General features: G+C 39.4%; 2 protein-coding genes across 2 annotated transcripts in view; both read right to left on the bottom strand.

Annotated features, from left to right (window-relative positions):
- Positions 1 to 1,770, bottom strand: part of lrit3a (info leucine-rich repeat, immunoglobulin-like and transmembrane domains 3a) — a 6,572-nt gene extending 4,802 nt beyond the window's left edge. Inside the window, exons 1-2 of the mRNA XM_031303758.2 lie at positions 1,655 to 1,770; positions 1 to 286 (exon numbers count right to left, since the gene is read on the bottom strand). The exon at positions 1 to 286 is cut by the window's left edge and continues 181 nt beyond it. Coding sequence (XP_031159618.1) covers positions 1 to 286; positions 1,655 to 1,770 — 402 coding nt within the window. The remainder of the gene's footprint in view (positions 287 to 1,654) is intronic.
- Positions 1,771 to 3,635: 1,865 nt separating this feature from the next.
- gpm6aa (glycoprotein M6Aa) lies at positions 3,636 to 24,567 on the bottom strand. The gene is made up of 7 exons (XM_031303740.2): positions 24,225 to 24,567; positions 11,875 to 12,067; positions 11,481 to 11,637; positions 9,929 to 10,082; positions 8,260 to 8,336; positions 7,509 to 7,574; positions 3,636 to 5,711 (listed from the first exon to the last, which is right to left on the bottom strand). Exons 1-7 carry the CDS (start codon positions 24,259 to 24,261, stop codon positions 5,559 to 5,561), a joined length of 837 nt encoding a protein of 278 aa, XP_031159600.1. The 5' UTR covers positions 24,262 to 24,567; the 3' UTR covers positions 3,636 to 5,558.
- Positions 24,568 to 24,777: the final 210 nt, after the last annotated feature.

Raw genomic sequence — 24,777 nt, 5'->3', positions numbered from 1 at the left:
CAGTGTCTTCAGCCTGGGCATCTCTTTCAGAGACTCCCAAGGGAACATTGAGATCATATTTCCATCCAGCCTCAGCTCGTGGAGCACTTTGAGGTTGTAGAAACTTGCACTATCCACTGAGCTTATGGAATTGTAAGTAATCCACAGGTACCGTAGGTCCACCAGGTAGTAAAAAGCTTCTGTTGGGATTCGCCGTACCATGGTTTTCTCAATACGAAGTTTGACCGTATCCACAGGGACGTTGACAGGGATATCAGACATGTCTGGATCATTGCAGACCACAGATCTGAGAATAAAAGATGAGTTAAATGGTTTGAACATATCCTATGACCAGATAACAACACAAAGGCCAAATGTAACACTTTTTCCAATTTCCAACTATTTTCCAATGAAACAGCAGTTGAGTATTTAAATAAATTAAAATAACGACCTGTCAGCAAGTTTGTGTCATTCATTTATTCATCCATCCAGTCTCCATGTTGTAACTTTTTTGACATGACATGTAGTACATCTAAAGCACTTCCCAGGTGGCAAGGTTAGAGCTAATCACTATCATAATAAATGGCGAGTTATCATGTGGATGGACTTTCACTGCAGCAGGTGGAATATCTGGAATCTATTCTAGTCACGGATAAAGACCAATGGACAAGATAATCATTTAATAGCTTTCAATCAAAGAGTTTGATTAGTATTACATGATTACTAACTATTACTTTTAGCTTTTCTTGGCTATGTTGATAGTGTCAATAGTTCAGTACCAGAATATGTGCTAATACACCTAATATAATATAATCTTTAGTAGTTCAGGAATTCCACAGTCACCTTTTTTGGCAGTTTTACAACTGCCAAAAAAACGTCTCACTGTTGTCTAACTTGTTATTGCAAATTCATATATAGAAACTAAACCAGCCTATGGTATTTGGAATAGTGTTTGTTTATATACTGCTATTTTACCTTTTCTCTCCTTTATGTTAGATTCAACATTATGAACTAACATTTTATTTTCTTTGTCACCCAAGTTTGACTGCAAGGAGAGGGATGCATTATGGAATAGGGTTCAGCACTAATAAGACTAATTATACAGGTGGTCATTAGGTCTTTGTCAGGGATAAATGGATTTGTACAATGCCAGGAATTGTGCATTAGGTCAATACAGTTCAGTACAACCTGTACAAATTGTATTGTACGGTGCATTTTGTACCTTTATTTTCACATTATATGTATACTTTAGATACTGACTTTAAAGCTACAGCTACAAAGCTAATTGTTGCTCATCCAAATGGGGTCACACTCAAAACATTTCTTTTCACATTCCGATGAACACGGGATGGCTGAAAAGTTTTTAGCTTTTTGCTCCTCATTAAATATGTAAATGAAGCGTGTCCTCGTTACTTTCTGTCGATTTAACACGGATCACACACCTTGATGTTGTGCTCATTCAAATGGGTCATCATTCTTAAATAAGCATCTGAGAAAGATGATTACACAGGCTGTAAAAGGATTCTTTTTACCTAGCATTTATTTTGTAGGTAAAGGCAAAGAAAAGGTGACATAATTAGGCAAACTTCTGACAATTTTTAACATATGTCATGACATTTTCTTTGATTCAAATTTTTTCAAATTGCAAGTGTGTGTAAACGAGATCACAATTTACCTGGTTCCTGCTCCATCGCTACGACCATGGAAGCCACAGGTGCACTGGGATGGACAGAAGGGATGAGCCATACTGAGGCAGCATAGGAATACATGCACATAGAGAAGTCGACGCATGGTTTCACCAAATGCACCCACAGTTCTCACATTGAGAAGAGATCATGAAAAAAGACATCCAGATTCAGTGAGAGCCTGAAGAATTAGTCTTAAAAAAAAAACAAAAACAAATGGAGAATAATGAAAAGAGCTTCCAATGTCCATAGGAGGCAATGGTAAACAGGCTGAGGATTCAATTACAGTACAGCTCACCTGTCAGATTGACAGTGTGGGGGAGGGTGGTGGATTAGTGGGGGATTTCTTGGGTTTGACAGGGTCACGCAAGCTACAAAAGGCGACGGGGCAGGACCAGTCATTTGGACATGGCGCTAATCGGCTAATTCTGGAGAGGTTTCCCGTCAGGTGATCCAGCCACGCCTTTGTTAATCCATTCTGTTCCCAATCTTACCATTGCTTTTTTTAAATTTAACTCACTAATGTTCATTCCCTAACCTATGTCAAATTCATTGTTAGACCCATTGGAACACTTTTAATATCACACTATGTACAGCTTGGTTCAACCCTGTTTGGTTATATATACTGTATAGATTTTCTTTTCTTTTGCATTCTGACATAAGTCCCTCTGACTCAACACATTCCTTAAATGTAAATGTATTATTGAGCTGGAGGCCATATGTAACATGTGTGAATGAGTTCTGTCTGGCACTAGGGTGGAAAGTGTAATCTTGGATGTGATTTATTATCTGACTGGGTGGAACAGTGGCTTAGGATAGGGGGCCACACTCAATCTGCCTGCCTGCCGATGACAGGTCCACAGTAGTGTTTCCCATTCATGTATTTTTTTTGCACATGTTGGTTTAGAATAGGCACACAACAGCTCATTTTTAAAGGGTTGGTTTGAATGTGTCAGTACATGTGAGATTATTTTCTACCTAGCATTTGTTATGTTGATAGAAATTGCATTGCATATGTTACATCACGTTTCTCACAATTAAAGCATTACCCTAAAGAGTAAATGCACATGTAAACTAAAAGGCACTCAAAGAGTGCAAACTTCCTCCAGTAGACACTCCTCCATCTTGATGGCATAGCGAGTGGCATCATTCCTATCATTTATATTTTCATTCACACTAATTCTGTGACTTTACGAATACAGCTTGGCCTCTTATCTTCATTTATTTTCTTTAGCCTTGGCTACAGCATAGTTAGCCAAAATCAAATCAACTAGACTAGACTCTTAGACCCAAGTTTAATTTGTGGACATTGCATGGAATCTGTTCATACACTTTTTTAGCTAAATGTACAGTGATGACAGACATAGTACATTATGTACAGCCCTATAATCAACGTAGATTTAAATAGACAGGTTGGATCATTGTTTTCTACTTGTTACCACTATTGATCCTTGTGCTTTTATTGACTTTCTGACTCGCAGTACAAAACATCATTCATGAATTGTTTGTAACCTTGTATCTAAAAAAGAAAGAAGTGAAAAAGTGAATTATTTTTCACATATACTGTATCAGGTAAATTGTAAAATGACCATATGCTTTCTGTATCAATATAAATGATATAATAGTGTTTGAGAGTGCTTCATAATCTTACTCATGCAGATATAAGACTGTTTAGTCTCAACTTTTGGCTGCCAACTCTTTATTTGGAACGACTAAGAGGAAAGGGAGACATCTATTGGTATGAGGTTCTACTGAGTATTTCCTTGTGATAAACCTCATTTCCCTTCTCTTAAAATAGTAATCCATCTATCGAAAATGGAATCCCTCCTGACCATATTTCACGACTCACCTGACAGTTAATAACAGTGATATATTGGCTCATATGGTAGTTATTACAAATCCTTTTTAATACTACCAGCGGGACTACTAAGTAATTTTAACCTAAACAAATTGAACACAAGACACAAAAAGTATTTATTAACAAGTACACAAGTGAATTTTATTAATGCAAGCAAATTTGATCATACAGGTCAAATAAGCCACTTCAAGCTGTTGGCACATGAATGTACAAAACATATTCAATTTAAAGCTGCTACTAAGCATTCGTAGTGAAAGTACAAAAGACTAATACGAGGAGAAAGATGAAAGCATTTTTTCAGATCATTACAGAGTAAGCAATGTTGGTACAAGTATTAGTTTTAAGACATGGTTGAGAGCTCATCACAAACTAAATAGACACAACTCAAAGACTACAGTCTCTAATATCAGTAGCATAACGCGGAAAGCGTGAAAGGTTTAGTACTGCACATATAAACAAAGGGTTGATCCAGCAAGACAGTCAAAAGTGTAAAAATAAAGAAGTGAAATAAAGTAACTTTTGAGTCGATAAGACTATATTAATGCATGTCCATGCCACAAAAAACATCTAAATTCACAATCGTTACTAACAGTACAGTTATCCAACTTTGAGTTGAACACCAATGCGCTTACATCTAGAGAGAGCACAGAAATGGTCAAATAAGTGCATGAAACTATCTTTTAGGAACACCGGCAAAAACAATTTTTTGCCAGGCAATGAACTGACAGGCCACCTGTTGTAGTGGTATCGCATCAGGATGTGTAAGCAATAAAGTTACTGTCATGACCCGTGAACAAAATTACTGTGATACACACTTTTCTCACATCTGATAATTCACCAAGGAGTGCCATTACACCAACAACTGTCAGGGTTTCTTTTTGATTGGGACAGATAGATGCAGAGTGGACTGACCCACGGTGACATCTTCTCTTCTCACATTAATTGTCCTTAAATGTTAGTGCTTAACATATAGGTATGCTTTCATATATCAGTATATACAGTGCAGAGTTCTGCAAAAACAGGAGTTTTATATTTATAAAGTTCCACTTTTAAGAAATTAAAAAAGGGGGATATGAAAGTATGTTTGCATGTGCTTTTGTGGCTCGTGACAGATGAAGTCATTCACAGTCCTAAAATACATTTAATTGGCAGGTTTATCATAAAATAACCCATAATTTATCTTTAATTGACTAATCGCATCTTTGAGATTTCTCAAAGTCATTGTTTCCTGTTAAACAGGCTTGGCACATCTAGCAAATATTTGTTTTACTCTACTGATTTGGTATCTATTATTGTGTTGTCTTGCTATTGTATAACTTCAAATAGAAAAACAGATTGAATTACTTTCATGTGAAAGTGGTTTTAATCCCTGGGAACACTGGTATGACAAAGGCTTGTGATGCTTCGTGGTTGTGTTGTGAGATTTAAAATATATTTTTTTTTAACTAACCACCCATTCACATACAGTACATCATTTTTGAACATGAAATCTCCAGACACACAACACGAGAAATGTGCTTGAAAACCCTTTTAAGCCCCTGTTGAACCCCTCAGAAATCAGCAAAAAATAAATTATGCATGAGAGCAACATGACACGTAGCATTAAATTAAAAAATAAAACAACTATATGCAAATTATTCAAAGTAAAAAAAAAAAAAAAAAACTGAAATACTACTGCTACTTCTGATTCTACAAAATACACTAAAACTACTATTAGCACTAAACAGCTTGTATCAAGAATAATATAACTGCCATAATGATAATCATAACACCATCCATGAAAGAGGTAAAGGGGCTTTTTTTCATCTGAAATGCTGTTTGTGACTGAGGAGGTTTGTATGACGTCCCCTCCCCCCCAGAGCACACTGTCATATGACGCACCAGTGACATCAGCAGTGGCGAGGGCCCTAGGCGCCATCCGCCCCCCCCCTCGGGAGGGGATGGTAGAGACGGACAGATAGAAAGACAGAAGAGACAGAGAGAGAGAGAGAGAGAGAGAGAGAGAGGCCGGAGTGGCAGGGCCATGCCTCAGGTCTTTATGTGTAGGCGTTGAGACGCTCCTTGGAGCGAGTGGAGTGGATGTCATGAAGCTCCTGCTCCTCCTTAGACTTGATGTCCTCATATTTCTGCATCCGGCAGGCATCCTTCACGTAGGCCCAGTTGGCAGACAGCACCATTAAGTAGTGGATCTGTGAGATGATGAAAATTATGATGCGTGACACCAATGCAAAGCCAATATAAAAATATCTCAAAAGATCTGCCTTCTATGCTTTTTGCTCACATTTGCTCAGTTAAATTTAATTGTGAAAACATATTATATCATACCATCTTATTAGAATATAATGTAGACATAATTTCTCAGTTGTATTGTTATTTGTGGATGCAAATTAACAACTTAGATTACTTGTATTGTTCATTTAAAATGCAATGAATAGACTAAAGCTTGTTTGACTGGCCCTTTAAATTAAGGAGAACATTTCCAATGATCCAGCAGGTGGCAGCATAATGCTAAATCTTGTTTTGGACTTGTTACCATGGCAGCTAAGAATATAATGAATGTATTGTGCTTTAATGACTGAGGTTGTAACACAGCTTCTCTTTGCACAACGGACGACAGTTTCATAGCTGCACCGCTCTTTGTGTCTGATATGCAGAAAGACCAATTAGGCCACTGGGATTTAAACACTGACTTTTCTTTTTTCCGCACCGATTGAGTTGTGGGCTTTGAAGCTGTTTTGAGGGCAGCTCATTATTGGGATGCATCAGTGTATCTGTTGTGATGAATTTTCTCCGTCATCAGCTGGGAAAAAAAACAGTATGTGCGGAAAAGAGTCCTGCCACAATTTGCACCGTCATCCCTGTATAGCAAACACTTTCTGTTTCTCAGAAAATGGCTCCTCACAAATTACTGAGTGATGTTTGCAACAACCTCAGAGCCTTTCTTCTCCCTGTTTCCATGACAACGGCATGACATGCCTGGCGCCTCCGAAAGAGGGAGGGAGACAAACCCTGTCTTTTTCACTGCGCCAAAATGCCTTCTCTCCCATCTATAGCTATTCTCTCACAGGCAACACACAACACAGGCCAACCCGGTCTCACGGCAGTTCGTGAAATGGTCACGTTATGTAATCTATTGATTCGCGTACAGGACACGATTATGTTGTTTTTTTCGTGGTGGTGAGCACGAATTTTTATGTAATGTATTTAAATGGGATGCATATTTCGTGAGGAAGGTTGGTTCGGGTGGTGGATCTGGGCACAGTACACAGGACTTTCACCCCGGAGACCAGGGATCGCGTCCCGCGTGTGGCTTTTTATTTCCCTGTTGTTGACGGTTGACAGTTCCTTTCCCCGTTCTTCTTTTCCTAAACACAACCATCCCGTTGTTGTTGTATGTCCCCCAGAGACCGCAGGTCGTGTCGGTGTGTGGCGTGTCCTTTCCCCGTTCTTCTTTTCCTAAACCCAACCTCCGTATACATGCTTCCCATTCTGTGCTGAGCACCCACAGACCGCGGGTCGTGTCCCTGCGAGTGACGTGTCATTTCCCCATTCTTCTAAACCCATCCTCCGTACAGATGCTTCCCATTATGCTTCCCATTCTCATTTCGTGCTGAGCACCACGAAAAAAACTGACATAATCGTGTCTGGTACACGCCGTGCCGTGAGGCATAACAAAACACAGCTATTTTCCCAGCTACATTATTTACCTACAATTACCTTTTTTTTTTTTAAAAACACAGTAAACTCTTACCACTGCAGAAATTATTTGAAAACACAAAAAAATACCATACCAAAATAACTGCATTAGTAAAAAAAAAACTCCCAACAAGCATAAGCGGCATCTGTGGAATCTGCTTTTGAAAAACACATGCCACAGTGTGTTCTTCTGTTTTGTGGTTGATTTGAAAGACTTTTAGTTATGTTTTGAGTAATGTTTCGATGTTCCATCCCTTGAGAGAGAGGTGCAAGTTGTATTGGTGTCTCACCATAGCAATAACAGCAGCTCCTGCTCCAGCGAGGGCACAGATGAACAGGTGGAATGTCATGTCCAGCTGTAGCCAAAACAAATCACAGCACATATTACTCTTCAAGCATTAGTGGACATCTGTGCCAGTGAAAATCCTGCTTGAAAATACACTTGTAAACATTCAGTTCATTCTGTTTTACATTCACAATCACATTTGATTATGAACAAGTTTATCATTCAACATTTGTGAAAGTGTTCAGTTAGATACAGAATGTTGTGCTTTAAAGTTCCTTTTTGAATTTTGCATGTAAGCAATATTCCCAGTCAGCCAATACTGTTTACATGGTCTTACTCAGATTGTTGACTTTATTCACAGGAGTAATGCATGCGATACTTTAAGTAACTATATCATGTTCCATCACACTGTAAGGTGATAAAGGATTATTTACAGCTCTCTGGAACTGAAATGTCTTTAACTATTTAAGGGAATCTAGACAGTAGTTTTGTGGTTGAAGTAGTGTGAGTAATTGGTGTGTCATTGTGGCTGGTTGTGAGCAGCCTGGGATCTTTTGAATGACAACTGTCCAGCTGTTGTTGACATTTAAACTGGCTAACTGCTCACAATATATATATATATATATATATATATATATATATATATAATTATTCTTACATTGAAAACATTCAGCATGCACATATTGGCAACATTATGAGTGTATGTAATCTACAGTAATTAGTAACATTGTTCAGACAGCCTACTTTGACCTTACCTCATTGGATTCACACATCTTGTAGAATTTCTCTGATCCAGCACACACTGTTTTCGCCTCAGCAATTGGCACAATACCTAAAATTAATAATTAATGCATCATGTATTGACAGTAGTGTGCTACAAAATGTAGACAAAGAACAGGCAACAACAAAGTGCAACTATTGGCAAAAGGTTCAAATATACAGTTAAACCATTATAATACAGACTTAATGTACACAATGTCACACACAGGCAAAACATAGGCATTTAATATGATGGTGGCAGCTGAAATGGTTGTTGACACAGAGGCTGTTTTAGTGGTTGCCGGTGGCTAATGGACTGAAAGATGTGGCACTAATTAAAAAATAATGAGCCAGCCATATAAGCTACTGATATGATGGACTTTAGCTTTAACCCAGCTTAATGTAATGTTATTCTGGATCATTAAAGTTATCAGGACAGTCATTTGAGGGGTAGTCTTGCATTGCCAGTCCTATCTCCACAGCCCTGTATCAGAGCTAGAGAAAAGTCTGACTGGGAGTTAACATTTTGGGATAGCAGAAAAGACGTTCTGGCTTGTTTGTATTTCTTTAAACCAATCACAATTTTTTTGGGTGGCGCCAAGCCCAGGCAGCGACGGTGTTCTTGCAAAATAGATAGAAGGAAGGGAAGGGAAGGGAAGGAGAATGCCGGCTGAAATAGGCAGCCAATGGCAGGCTTTATCTCAACAGTATAAATCCATTCAGTCAGACTATTTGCGGAGTAGTCTAGATCCACAATGTTCCACTTCCGGGATTGCTCCATTGCCGATGGAAATTCCGGATGTCCGTTACCTTCTGCTTTCTTTGTGTTGGAATTTTAAACTCCTGTCGATTTATGAGGACTATGGTTAATTGCTGGGTAAACCCAGACAGCTAGCTAGATTATCTGTCCAATCTGAGTTTTCTGTTGCACGACTAAAACAACTTTTGAACGTACACATGTTCCACCAAAACAAGTTCCTTCCCGAGGCTATTTTGCAGCAGCGTGGCTCTGCCCGGTACTTAACGCCGCCCAAGACGATTGTGACTGGTTTAAAGAAATGCCAATAAACCAGAGCACGTTTTTCTCCCATCCCGGAATGCTGTGTGGACTAGCAGACCCTCCTCCACAGTGCTGTGGAGAAAGGTCTGGCAAAGCGAGTCTATTTGCGGAGTAACAGTTGATCCAATATATTGTAAATATAACAACACTGAACATCACCATACAATTGGTATGGTATTGGTATGTATTTAGTCTCAAAAGTGGCTTATTTCATTTGATTAATTTCCTTAGATGCAAAATAATGTAATACAACTAATTAAGTATTAAAAGTATCATAGATTATTAAATTCCTGTGCAGTAGAAGATGAGTCTGTTATATGCCAAAATATAATTTTACTGACCATCAGTTATCCATAGCCTTAATAGTTGCATTATCCACCCAGAAGAGATTTTTATAGAAACAAACTAGGAACTAAACTTGCTAAAAAAAAATGTATAGTCTGCTAGATGAGTTGGGAAAGAACAGCCTTTCCAAGAAGCTAAGATAAAAGCAGCAATTTAGATTTAGTACAACATAGATAAGAGAGGTGTTCAGTAGTGGGGGCATAGCGATCTGAACAGTGGGGGGTGGGGGGGGTGAAGCAATGGAGACTATCCAACCTTACCATACTGGCGTGGGTCCAGGCAGAGTGTGGCCCCCTCCAGCACGGTAGCATTTTGGCAAATATTCCAGATGTTGAAATAAATAAAGACTGGGAGGGAGGTGAAAGCAGTCACTCCGAGCCAAGCCAGCATGAAGATGTATGTCAGCATGATGAACTGCAATAGCAACAGAGAAACACAGATCACATTTAGGCACTGGTGTTGATCAACAGCTTTACTGTAATTTATGTAAGATTGAACTTTATCTATTTTCAAGTTAAATTATTTCAAATTAGACTGATGCACTACTACTCCTACGACTACTACTACTATTGTAGAATGTGTTTGTGTTTTGCAGGGTGTTATGGAAGGGCACATGGGTCTTGAGGGATACAAATCTTCTGGTGTAAACCTGTGACCCTTTAGGTTACAAGGTGTTCCCAAGCCACCACTTGCTCATTTCTGACAACCAGTCTTAATTTGGTTTGGCCATTTTTCGTGGGCACAAGATTAGTACATAATGTAGCTGCCCCCTTTTGTTGTTGTTGTTGTTGTTGTTGTTGTTGTTGTGTGTGTGCGTTTTGTTGCTGTTTTATTTTCTGTCTTTCTGTGTTTTTTATTATTTTTACTTTTATTTATTTTTTTTTTTTTTTCTCTTCCCTGTTGTGTGATGTGTTCCCCATGTTCCCCCTTGGTGTTTCTATTGAATGTTAATATGGGGGGGGGGAAATGTAGTACGATAAAGAATGTAATGCTTTTTGCACTTGACACTAAGAAAAGTACTACAATAAAGTAAAAAAAAAAAAAAAATAGATTAGTACATACAGACTTAATGACCCCGAAGACCACAAATACCACAGCATGGCTCATTTCCTTTGCCTCCCTGTGGAGCCTTAGATTTGCTAAACAATTATATCCCAGAGATAATCTTGTTAAGATTGCTGCAGGCTCTCTGATATGCTCCGTACGAGAGTACTCATAACTTTGAATTGTTATGCTGGTGTAATAACATTATTTTGATAGATGTTTTCATTGTGATTGTAGAGCACATCAGCTGTGACACAGCATGTGTTTTAGGAATTTTCTTTTTGGAGTTAATCTACACACACACACACACATGCAAATCAACAAATCATTTAGTGCACAGAAGCTTTACAATATGTGTTTGCTGCCTGATTTGTCATGCTTACTCAATTCCTACATGTTCTACATGTAAAGTTGACTTGAAATTAGCTAAAGTAATAATCCATATTATTTGATTAAGATTTGATGTAACCCAATAACAATGCCTATACCAGGTGTATAAACTCTGTTAAATTTTACTATTTTCTCTTGACAGTGTTGTTAAAAATCAATACAAAAAGAGCTGGACACAGCATATGTGGTGAATGCCACCATGGCTGAAAAAAAGACCTACAGAAGCCTTCACCTACTCAACCTTTGAGGGTAATTCCCTTGGAAATTACCTGACATTTAGTAGTAGATATTATTATAATAGCAATAAACATTGGATATAATTCAACCAACATCTAAGCTTAATTTGACTGTTCATATGCACTAAAAGGCTATTCCTACCCAAGCGCTGACACAGCGCCCGCAGGTGGTGATCTTGAAGTCTCCATACAGATCTTTAATGGCTCCACTGGTGAAGAAGCCCTCCACCATCAGCAGGATGCCGTAGACGAAGAAAGCCGAAGCAATGCCGTAGATCACGTACTTGACAATGTCAATCCTGGAGAATGAATAGAGAACCACTGAAAACATCCACAACAACACAATGTTACACTTTGTTCTCGAAAATATAACACATCTTAATATGGAGATTTGGTGCGTTGTGGAAAAATAGTGTAGGCTGTGTAAACGAGAATATATTAATGTGTTTTTTTTTTTCCTTATGGGTGTGCCAATTATTTAGGGTCAATAATGTTTCCTACAAAAACTCAATCTAGTGTGATCCTTTCCTACTCACATGGTGAAGACGTCCAGTGCATCCACAGGGCTCCGCACCACCTCAAAGTAGTTCTGGAGGATGGTGACGGTACCAGACAGGGCCTCATGTCCACAGCCGCAGAACAGAGCCACGCCCGCATACAGCAAGATGGTAGCTATAAGAGATGGGTATGGGATCCCACCCAGGCATTTGATGCAGCATTCAAGGCATCCTAAAGAAACACAAAGAGATAAAAAAGTTCACTATTAGTCAAAAAAGACATAAAAGGACAATTCAACTTATTAAAGAAAATCCAGGATGGGTGGACATTTTTGTGTGGTGCGCTGTAACACAAAGTAAGACAGGATTCTTACTATTTTGCTAAATGTAAAATCATTCAACAAAACTTTGCCAATGGACAAATACACTACACTGCCATTTACTTTTTGAGAATCTCAAACGTTTAAACCACAGTTGGGGGTCAGCCCTGCATGCCTGAATAAACAAAATACAACAACTTGACAGCTGGACTACAGACTATTGCATTCAAAGCCACAAAATCGTGTAAGCTATTCATTGGCCACTTCCCCTCTATCTATGCAGGGATCTGGCTTCACATTTTCCCTTGTATTCTTGGTTTGGGCATCATAGTCGTTCTGTCAGTTGTTTAGCCCTACAGATGATGCTGACATTTTATTCAGCACTAAAAACTCAACCTGAGCTTTACATAGTGATCCTGACCTTTAACCCCATTCTTCTTTCCCCGACATCCGGTCCCCGGGGGCCCTTAAGGTGACTAATCGCTGCTCGGCTCCAACTTCAATCTCCTGTCACACGGATTGCTCACAGAGAAGCTGAGTCTGTAAATACTTGTGCGCGCGGGTGTGTCTGTATGAATTTCTTAGATTTATGAGTCCCTGTTGTGTGTGTGTGTGTGTGTGTGTGTGTGTGTGTGTGTGTGTGTGTGTGTGTGTGTGTGTGTGTGTTGGGGTACTGAGTCTGCCATTTGTCAGAGTAACAACAAGCAAAGTGGAGTTGATTTCCTGTGGAAGCATGGAACAAAACCAGGCTTTATCGGGTCTTGCAGGGCATTGCAGTATATTAACCACGCAGACACATTTTTCACAAAGCCTCTTCATTTAAAGCTTTATTAGTTTGTAGAATGGATAGCTGCTTCCTAAATATGCATTGCTGTCTGAAGTCGTAATCAATACACGCATGTAAAATGCACAATTATAATCCCATGTTCATAGAAACGGAAAATTCCTCTTGATCAGTTACATCACTATCATGGCCCGTGATTTAATTCATCTGTGTTGACATGCCTGTCCTCGTTCAGAAAGGAGACTCCATGACAGCAAAGTCAGTTTTCATTGTCAGCTGTAGAGATGATAAAATATTTCAGGATCGTTCACCAAGGATGTTTTTAACAACATGTCTTTTATAATTATGTCGCTGTCTTCACCTGTGTAAAAAAAAGCAGGGGCATGAGCAAATACCCCTCCTCATCGTCCGCCTCCTCCTTCTTCTCAACTCTCTGCTGCTGACTGATTCAAACCTGAATGGAATACCAAGTAGCTGGTCTGCCTGCTGGGCTGTGCCGAGTGCTCAGACGCTTGTTGCAGCTCCGACCCTCGCTCAGGCTTGCCTAGATTATCTGCATCCTCGCCGATGTAATCCGGTGCTATAGACTGTAGAGCCTTTTCTGCCTCCCTACTTTATTTTGAACCTCTTTTTTTCCCAGGAAAGGTTTGCTGAGAATTTATACACTATTTCCCAATAACCTCAGCAGCTTTTCACACTTCAGCTTCATCCACCTAGATCAGCTACAGTTTTAAGAAATGAGTTAGGTTATCAAGGCCTGTTGTACATACTTCTGGTCCCGCCTTTTATTCTGTTTGTTGTAAAATGTTTTTTGGGCTCAGTCGTGCAAAAGTGGAAATGTGCCCAATTTATGCTTGAGTGGATGGTTTTAAACAGGAGGTACACGTCTGGATAGGTGGGCTTTCTTTAGGGTTCTTTTTATCTAAAGGAACAGGGTAGAGTAACTGTTTGCTGTTTACAACACTCCCATACTGTATTATCACTGCCTTGGTGTTTCTCCATCACACCCACTTTCACAGCCCAGGAATAGAACGTTACCTGGCAAGGGACAAGGGATCAAATTCAGGAGACACCTCACCTTTGGTGCCTTTTAGACTATCAGGTACTGACGGTGCCATCTGACATCCACTCCCAGGCGCTTTCACACCAATTCACACCTTTATTTGTGTGACTCTGTCAACCTGCAGTAGCTTCAAATGGCTGGGACTCCCTATCTGCCAGTAAAACTGATGCTCCCTCTTGGGTGAGTGGTGAAACAACTTCAATTCAATAATGTAAGTCCAATGGATAGTGTATTGTCGATAGTCAGGAGGCAAAAGGGAAAATATCAATCCCTCTGTTAAGATAATTAATATTAAAGCTGCAGTAGGTAAGACTTATAAAACTAACTTTCTGTCATATTTGCTGAAACTGACCCTATGTTCCAGTAGAACTACATGAAACAGGTAATTAAAAAAAAATATCCGGCTCCTCTGGCACCACCTACAGCCTGTAGTATGATTTGCAAAAATCCACAGCTCCCTGTTCAGATGCACCAATCGGGGCCGGGGGGGGCTAACTGCGTGTCAATCACTGCTCATGCACACAAATTAATTCTCCCTTGTGGGGGGAGGGGCTTAGGAGACCGTTTTGGGCTTTACCTGAAAGGGGGGAGGGACTGAGAAGTTGTTGATGTTCAAATTTTTTGGCTAAATCCTGGATTTTCACAATCCTACCTACAGCACCTTTAAACAATGAATTGCATTTTTATGTTGTCATTAATTTTGATGTCACCACTTGCCCTCAACTTTCCTTGTTCGCACAGTTGTTAGTTGTTTCCTAGATTACTTTTGGACAGCTCCCATAGAAGCTGTGGGAATTGGTTGCTTTTAATCCAAGGTTGATTTATGTCAATTGTTTGCACATGCTATCATTCAGCAGAGGGTTAGGAGTGTCTGGTATTGTCTTTTTTTCAAAATGCAATATCTCTCAGATGCATTGCATTCTAGTCTGAAGCAGTTGGTTTAACTCATATTTCAGATTAAAGAATGTACTGTTATCATGATCATTTCGCCGGCACTAGAAAGAAATCACTATATGACTATATGTAGCCACTTATGCATGGAAATAAGACAATTAACATGTTCTACTTAACAACTGTGGCCAGAAATGCACAGTACAGACTGAAAGTGATTCTGTCGCCACCCCTTCCCTTAGACTCATTATCTCGAGTTACCTTTTCGTTTCAGGAAGCAGGCAGTGACAGGATTTATTGATGCGATAGTGTTCTCTGACAAGATGAGAGAGAGCAGTCAGATTGACCCCCCATGCTCTGGGTCACTGTGCCTATTTAAGTCAGTGTAAACGATCAAACTGTCCAGTCATATCAATGCTGAGCAAAACAGTCACTTTTTTAAGATGATTAAATCCATATGTTCCAGCAGTGTTATTTTTTGCTTCAATGTCATATTTGAGCACAACTGTTTGGGTTTTTATGAAGCACCCTGATGAAACACATGACATTTTTTATAAAGGTCCAGTATTTGTTGTAATTTGTCCAATTAATAATTGTTTTTAAACCAAAAAATAGTTTTTTTTCTTTGCTTAAGTAAAATAAAAAATTAAAGCTCAAGTTGACGTGGGAGCAGTTATTACACCCTTGCATGGTGAGCAAGTGGTTTTCATTTTAGAGAAAATTAATGTCGTTTTCCTTTTACCCACCTTTGAGACATGCTGGTTAAATTTGGTGCTGTAGATGTTCGGAGCCTGTGCTCTACATGAAGGGAGATGAGCAGTAATATAAATGATGTATGTCATGGCCTCAATCAAGGTGTATTACCTCTGCATTATTTACATTTCTGCAGACAGATTAAACCAGCTGGAGCCGGCATGTTATTGTTCCTTATTTTAAATGTACTTTCCATTTTTTTCCGATGTACAACTGCACCAATCAAGTCAATATTCAGATGTTATTACTGCTATTACAGTTACAGTTATTAGTTTGCGAGCTACAACAAAATAAGTCATCTTGTGACTTGACTGCCAGAAAGGGTTTCCATGGAAACAGTTGAAAATGAAGTTACATGGTAAATGGGACCTTTATTGAGTAACAAGAATGATGTTTTATTGATTGTCTGCTTTTAATTTTGTGGAGGGAAACTCCTCGGATCGAATAAAGAGAGATGTGTATTTATTTAAAGGGCAGAATTAAATGATACTTAAATGACTTCTGAATAGTAAATATTACATCATGGTTTAACAGAAGAAGAAAAAAATGGATTCTAGTGTGTAACATTCGGCCAAGGCTACAGTATCATCTTCTCTGTTTTTAGTCTTGCATTCTAGCATGTTTCCCAAATATTTTGAGTATAATATTAAAACTATGACTGGACCATGCTATAATGGGGCTTTATGGTGCTATGATTGCTTTGGCTGTTGTGATACATGTCATCACTGCATGAGACTAAACCTCCTCTTATACCAGCAGCACATCCTCTCATTTCCTCTCTGTAACTCTTCATTGATCCTAACTGACTGCAAATGGAGCTAGTGAAAAATGGCAAGTGGTGCAAACTGCCTCGGAGAGCTACTGGATGCTTGATCCATAATTTAGAAGTGGCACAGAGCAGCAGAGCACAAGCCCCTCACATTCATTATTCATGCTTTCTGCTTATCCCAAAATTACCTGCGATGAAAATAAAAGATTCACTGCAAGTATTTGAATTGATCTTGCTCACAGGTGTAGTACTCCTTGTCTTTGAAGTACAGACCGACAGCAAGTCAAGTTGGGAATTTGGCCTAACTGACTTTTAAGCTTATTAAATGGACCAGAAGAGGAAATGATGATGAATCTTATGCATGCTATCTACTTGGTATTGGTCAAGCAGCCGCAGGAGACAATGGAGCTATTCTAGTATTTTGATATTATAAGTTATTGCTTTAATGGTAGAATAGGCAAATTGCTCCCAGACATAGAACATTACATTGTTAGACTCTGGAGGCTATCCCTAAAGTTTATGACTTTAAAAATAGATATTTATTTCAAAGTAACACTCATATTTAATTGCTTTTAGTTCCGTATGTGTCTCTAACTGGGACGAAACAACTAAGAATATTCTTCCCTCTGAGTTTTAATCAAATTAATAACACAAATCTGGCAACACGAGGATTAGTCTATTGAATTTTGAACAAAGAGACAGCATTGCAGTAGACGGGGGGGGGGGGGGGGGGTAAATATGTTATCCTTCACACAAAAAAGCTTCTGTTTAAAAAGATTTTTTTTAAAAAGTGTTACATGACCTCAAACACAGAGGTCCAATCAACAGAAGGCATCTCCCTAATACAAAGAAAAAGGATGACCCCCTCCCAAGGCCCCTCCCACCTCCTACTTCTTCTCCATCTGTCAGTGTCATATGCGACAGGCAAAAGGGACACAAACACACACTCAGACACTCTCACTGACCCAGGCAACATTCACATGAGGGATGAGGTTGTCCTTAAGAAATGCTTAGAGCTAAATGACGTCCTTAAAGAAAACATGACTTTTAACATCCGGGAGACAGTTGGGGTTAATTAACAAATGATATGCTGCCCTCTTTTAGGCGCTAATGAGTTAGATATTGTTTGTTCATATTGATAATTACAATTTTGTCCCGATATTTTTCAAACTTTACTTAAGTTCATCAGTTGACTTATGCTTGTATTTGTTTGTTTTGTTTGTTTTTACCTGGGCGCAACATATATTTAAGCATATTTAAAAGTTTCAAGAGCCACTAAAGATCTTCCAGATTTACCTTAAATAATTACAATATTGCATTTTAAGTAACTCATTGACCTTTCTATCAAGCTGAAAGCATAATTTATCTTCATAAAGCCGTAATTCTGACTCATTCTGTCTTTTCTCATAAATTGCTGTTGTGACGTGCAGACCCAAGTATTTCGTAGCCTTTTTAGCAGCGGTGCATTCAAATGAGTTCAGGTATGACGTGCGCTGCGTACTGTACCACTGTCAGTAAATAACCTTTTACACTAAAACTTACATTGACACACATATATATATATATATATATATATACAAAAAACATGGGTAAGTAAGAAAGTCTTGCTGTCGTATTCTTTTTTTTTTTTTTTTTTTTTTAGATAATTTTTTTTGTGCATTTTCAATCTTTATTTTGATAGGACAACAGAAGACATGAAAGGGGAGAGAGAGAGGGCGAATGACATGCAGCAAAGGGCCGCAGGTCGGAGTCGAACCCGGGCTCGCTGCGTCGAGGAGTAAACCTCAGTATCAATCACCAAAGTAATATTGGGTTGATGATGAAGATAATTTTTGGGGAATTTTTAGGCCTTTATTTGACAGGCCAGCTGAAGACATGAAAGGGGAGAGAGATGGGGAATGTCATGCAGCCAATGGCCGCAGGTTGGAGTTGGAGCCTCTATATATGGGTGCCCGCTCTACCAACTGAGCTATCCGGGCGCCAAAATAATTGCTTTTTAAAGATGATATTGGCCCGTAATGATTGTATGTTTTTCTTTGTTGGTGCATCCCGAATTAAAATTGATCTTTTCTTTTTGAATAATATAGGTTTAAAATGTTATGCAGTTATAGCCACAGAGAAAATTAATAAGATGCCCTGTTAGAAGAGGACATTTACAAAAATAAATAAAGGGGGTTACGGAAAAGAAAATGTCATGTCTGGCGAATGTTGACTTCACATACACTGCAAGACATCTAATCACACTCCATTTTGGCGCATTCAACTAGCAGTTATTAGTTTCATGTTACCAGAGGAGTTTTGCATGGGGGTGGGGTAGCAGTATGCCTAGTCCTAGAGAGAGAGAGAAACATGGAGAGAGAGAGTGAGAGAGATCTCAGTGGGGGATGGTGTGTCTGTGTCAGTCTGAGAGTAATGGGTGAATACATGTCTCGTTGCTTTCCTATATTTAATGCGCAGCCCCCCTTCCCCTGAAGCGGGCAGGTTTTTTCAGCTCCCGCGCGCCCCCATCTCCTCTGCGCATGTTTAATCAACCAGTATGGTTGCCATGTCAACCGCAGCGCAAAATCTGAGAATAGAACGAGTACTTCAGTGCCATGACCCACTTACTGTATGTCAACAAATTCAGTGGGACAATAGTGACTGAGACACATTACACAGATAACCCCTCTGGGCATAAAGGACGTTACAGGCCAGGTCCGAAAGCTCAGTGCCACTGATTTCCTCTCTTTCTTTTTCACTGAGAGATGAAAGACCCTGAACATGACTGCGTGACTGCTGAGCAGGGACGGGTCTTTTGTCTGTGCCTAGTTCACTCCAACTCGGGAGAAGAGATGAGGGTTGTTCTTTTACTTTCAATTTGCACATTTTAAGCATGCAGCTGGGTGAAATCCGCTTAAATGTCTTGATCGCCAACATTATAGGCAGCAAGCACTAAAGAGTGTTGGGATTTAAGTCACTGCTCCTAAACAATAGAACACAATAACAGCCTGTCTTCAGTAGTGTGACAGCAGTCTTTACAGTTGCATTCAATTTGTATTTGTTTCCAAAATACACTCTACTTTGAATAACCTAAATATTTAAGCTTGATCGAAATTTCTTAACTTACTTATACTATACAGTAACTATATTTAGAACATCTTTGTTTCTTAGAAATGAGCCTACTTAATAGGAAAGGCCTTTTTATTGGCCTAACCATCACTCAACATATAAAACAGTATATTGTAGTCCTGGTATTAAAATAGGACAATACAAAAATCATGCAGGTTGAATGGCTACACTATCATATTATGATGAGCATCATTGAGACCCAGTGAGGCTTTTCAGGAATGGTGTCAAATTGCATCATTATGTTTTGAACACCTGTTATCCTGTATCTAAAAAAGCTAGACTAGGGAGTCATTCCTGCGAGAACAATAAGAAAATCCTCAAAGGTTCTCTATTAATAGCTCCAACAAATTTCATAAGAACAATTAGTCCCTCCAAACTCCCTTGACTTCTCCTGGGCGGCGGCAGGTTGGGATTCAGAACAATGAGCGGGAGAGGGAGGGAGCGACAGGGAAGGAGAAGGGTTATGTACTGTAGCCTGGCCAGAACTCACTGAGCAATGACACTGTGCTGTGAGTTGATATGTCAGAGGTATAGCCTTGGCAAAACATCTTCCAGGCTATCATGAGACACAAACACTGAATTGAAGTCTATGCCCATTTCATTCTTCAGGGTTAGCAGCTCTTTAAAGCAAGATGACCAACCCCAATAAATGACAGAACAACTCTTGAATATGCTATTACCTAGAAATTAAGGAATTCATTTGTGACTGTTGTACAAATTAATAATATCTTTAAAAGTAATCAATTATATCCCCTCTAAATAGACCAGGTTTAATGAAGAATAAATTGTACCAACAAATCAGTTTAACAACAGCACCTATTCAAAGCAGCCTCTTGTTTTACCGTGCCTTAACCTCAATGCAAATTTGACATTTATTACAGGAACTTTCATTTCAAAGTGCATGAAACTCAGTGAGCCATTACAAAATACAGCGAAACTCAAGAGTTTCAGCCTCATCATTATGCATTGTCCTTATCATTATGCATTGTGTCTGCTGTGTTCATGCCATGTTATTTGACAAATTCTGCTGAGTTTTATGTATATTCACAAAAAAAAAAAAAGCTATCAATGAGTTTCTCATCATGTAACAGCTTGTCAAGTTAGAGCCTGATCAAACAGAAGGACAAACGGGGCCTTGCAGAGAAGATTCTTGGCTCAGGAAAAGTTAACAGGTGTGCCTTTCTCGTTTTTCCATTCAGCAACAATTGATTGTGTTAATGTGAACAATCTCCGGAATGATTTTGGTTTATTCTTAAAAATAATGTACTCATCCTATGCTCATTTGCACAACTTCTCTACAAAACTTCAATCGTTTTAGCTCTGAGTTCACATTAGTGAAAGCTGCTTTTTCAACCATAGGGCGTTGGTTTGCTTCCCATTGCTGATGGGCCCCCTGTGGTACATAGTGTGCACTGCTACATTTGGCTAGCAGCTGAAGTGAGCAGTGCCCACCTGGTGCATCTGACTCATAATCTGAGATTTGCAGCCTTAGAAGAGAAAGACAGAAGGGCATTAGCATGCTGTTTGTGCACTCATTGACACCTTTTCTGTGGTGGAAGTACCTATTTGCAGTTTATTTGGTGAAGTGAATTGTATTTTCACCAACAAAATTATATTAAATTGACTTTTAACAGTGGCGTACATTTCTAATAGATAGTAAATATAGTACACTGTTGTCAATAAAAAGTCCCTATAAATGTCAAGGCACAGTGGCCCTCTCATAGGTATACAATGTTGCGTGACATTCATAAGCTTTTAAAATTGCCATGGCTAAACAGAAATATTGTTACAGTGCTTGTGTTTTAGAGAGTTTTTGCTGTGAGCAATGTTCCCTTGAATGTCTTGAGTGTTTCTGCCCAACGTCTGTCTTGATCTTTGATGGACTGTAGCTTTCTTTGGGCCAGCACCACAGCAATAATTTGTTTATTTTTTTCTTCACTTTTTTATTAGCCTGTTTATTGTCATGTGTCATTGTAGAAATGTGGCTGTAACCTCTCCTAAAAATGAGCAATGATTGGCATTGGAATGATAGGCATGAAATCAAAGTGACATGGAAATAAACCTGACAGGGTGGCTCTATTGTTCATCACGCTTCATCAGAACAATCATTTTCAATCATCTGTTGTCTTCAGTAACCAGGAAAAGAGCTGACAGTTTTCAAGTTCCACATGGTTACGTGACCAGTGAGCCCTGCTACCTTGTTCTAACATATCTATCTTACATTGTGTGTCATGCTTCATCAACCAATACATCTCCTGAAATGTTATGTCATGATCATATTGTAGCCTGGTAATAAATGGGGACCTGTCTCCTGATAGCACTCATTTCTTTCCCCACAGGGAAAGCATACACAACCTTCTAAACCCAGTAAAATCTTTTGAGATTGATTTAGAAATAGATTTTACGAAACTACTTGTCCCAAAGTATTTTGTATTTTTTGTATTCTTGTATAAGTGGAGTTAAATAGTAGTACTATTTAAGGAACTGCCAGATTAACCTTTAAAGGTTAGTTAGAAATGGTCTATGCATCTCACCATGTCATCTACTGTAGTAAGGCCTTAGCTTGCATTATCTCCACGCTAGTATACATGTTATTATACAAATGTTTAAAATCAGACAGTTACATCAAAGAATAAACTACTGAAGAGTTATGATGACAATGTTGAAAGTTTTCCTTATGTTTGTGGTGACTTGTGGGCAGTAATTCATAAAGGCATTGTAACTTTGGTGGCTGCATACATTTGTCAGGCAGCTGGACTAGATTGAATGTCAGCTTCTGAGTAACAGGTTGGTCATTTACTTTTTAACAAACTCTTTTTGAATGGTGGGGAGGTGTACAGCTGTACTACACAACAAATGTCAGCCATAAATGCCATGTACAGGGTTAGTGGACATTTTCATTTTTTTCTATATGCATCTTACATTTGATCCTGAACCTGTTTCCCCTGCTAGAGTTATAAGCTCCAAGCCGTTCTTTCTAACAACCAAAGTTTATCAAGTGACAGAAAAACAATTAAGTCATCTGCAAAAAGAATTCTCTTTTGCATCTCTGAAATGGCTTGTGCCAACCAACTATGGCTGCACTTAACAACAAAATAAGTCTATAGCCATCTGTTTGCATGTTTTACAATCTTTTAGGTATTCAGAAGAAAAGGTTTGACAGTAAGCCAAATTTAGGCTAAGAGAACTTTCATTATATCGGTGCGCACTTACTCTTTACAAACCTGAGCTTGGCCCAAGTGAATGGACATGGCATACAGAAATGCTTGCATGGCTATATCTTTCAGTTGGGTGAGCATTTGTGTTAGTGGCCAAGGCTGACAGATTTTGCTTTTTGAACAGGAATCCCTGAGTACACACCTAGTAATGGCGACCAAGAAGTATTAGATAAAAATCTGTAAGGTTGGTGGTGCATATGCCAAACATTACAAATTGTTATGGAAACAGCGCTCTCATTAATGATCTTGCAGCAATATTGTCAAGCCCTTTAATTAACGGGGAACGAAATAGAATTTCTACTAATCACTACTGGATGTGCATATAACTAACAAATAATCCAGCATTATTCTCTCTCTATTGTAGATGATTATACTTATATTCTCCCAAACCTCTCTCTTCCTTGCACTCTCGCTCCCTCTTCCCCTTGCTTTGTTTTCTACTCAATTTTTGTCAGTCTGACTCTGCCTCTAATACCTCTTTGTCTTTTTTCTTCCCACACTCTCAGACACAGTGAACTATTCCTGCATTAATGAAATGTCATCAGCAAGAGTGGGTGAAGAGAGAATAGATAATGACTACACTTGGCCACTGCCATGGCAACTGTTTCATGTGTGTGTGTGTGTGTGTGTGTGTGCCTGTGAGGTTGCAGGGAGGAGAGGCGGGAGGGAAGAGAAACAAACATATGAAGCCATGCCTGTCACATGAAGTGAATCTGAGAGGGAGTGAGACAAGGGAGGCAGAGACAAAGGTGTGTTCTACAATACATGATAACAGTATCCTGTCCATCTCGGCATCATGTATCATTTCGGGGTAATTTCAGAGCGAACATCTTTATTGAAAAATGGTGCAGTTCACTTGTAAACAAAAATATACTCTCACTGTCTTGCTTTTGTGGGTCCCAACCATACACTGAATCATTCATGCAGAGAAAAAGTGGTGGTGGTGGTGGTGGGGGTGTGTGAAGTATAAATAGCAATTCCACTTTGCACAGAGCAAACACTACCCCTCTTTAACAAACGAAAGAAAACCCCTGCTCCTGCATCAAATCCACACTGAATGTCGCAAAACACTGCTGCAAGATACAACGTCTGGGTATTTGGACACAAAGGACAGAACCTAAAAGCTGATGGATTAATGAGTGTAGAAGCTCGGGTTGGTTCTTCACTCTTCGTGTTTCCCTCTCAGCCATCACGACAAGCATGAAAGCCTTATCAAGCAAACAAAGACAGTGCATCCCTCGCTGAAGCGGTTCACACCCCTCTGACTACCCAAACAGCACACATAGACGTGCTCTCTTCAGTGGAGTGCTGACACTCAATGGACAAAGGAATTACCACAAACAGCTGCTCTCCTATTCATAAAGGGAAAGGCTAACATTTGTGCAATTGTCTCTGCAGAGGCACCACTGGCACACTGACAAAACACCCATGTAAGATTTACTTAAGTAAATCTCCCCAAACATGCAAAGAAATACTTTCTTACCTTTCTGGGTCTGCCCCTCATCCATGTCTTCTTCCATTGCGCGGATTCTGTTTTTAGAGCAACACAAGATGTGTAAATGAAAATGCCTGTTTAGGCAGATTCAAAACCTTATTTATTTTTACGGGGTAGTCCACAAAGCTCTTTTGCTTTCTTTCTCTCGGTCTCACTTTTCCACCTTCTCTAGATGTCCCTATACTGAGAAAGATGTGATTGCCTGTCAACTGTGGTTTCTGTCAAGAGTCCGGGCAATGCGAGGGATCACTGAGTCTTTGTGATGCTGTCCATTGCAAGCTGCCGTGGCAAGTGCTGAAAACCTCCTTGGTCCCTGGTGGAGAAGGAGGGGGAGGGCTGGATGGAGCAGAGGGGGGTCTCTGTGGTAGGCAGGAAAGTGCATGTGTGATGGGAGGGGTATTCAGCTGAAGAGGCAGGTGTGAAAAAAGTAAAACTAAAACACTGAATGCACCACTGAAATAGAGACTGAGCAGTGACTCTAGACCTTTTTGAGTAATGTCTAGACAGGGGTGTTGACAGGTGAGGGTCATCATTAATTGTG

The sequence above is a fragment of the Sander lucioperca genome, chromosome 1 (assembly GCF_008315115.2).
Source record: "Sander lucioperca isolate FBNREF2018 chromosome 1, SLUC_FBN_1.2, whole genome shotgun sequence".
Taxonomy (NCBI): domain Eukaryota; kingdom Metazoa; phylum Chordata; class Actinopteri; order Perciformes; family Percidae; genus Sander; species Sander lucioperca.
This window is presented reverse-complemented; position numbering and strand designations above follow the sequence as displayed.

Excerpts from the sequence above, each read along its gene's own strand:
- gpm6aa (XM_031303740.2), bottom strand. The coding sequence starts at position 24,261 with ATGGAAGAAGACATGGATGAGGGGCAGACCCAGAAAG. Across the intron at positions 11,638-11,874 it reads GCACTGGACGTCTTCACCAT|GATTGACATTGTCAAGTACG; the intron begins GTGAGTAGGAAA and ends TTCATTCTCCAG. Across the intron at positions 10,083-11,480 it reads GGCGCTGTGTCAGCGCTTGG|TTCATCATGCTGACATACAT; the intron begins GTAGGAATAGCC and ends TTGCTATTGCAG.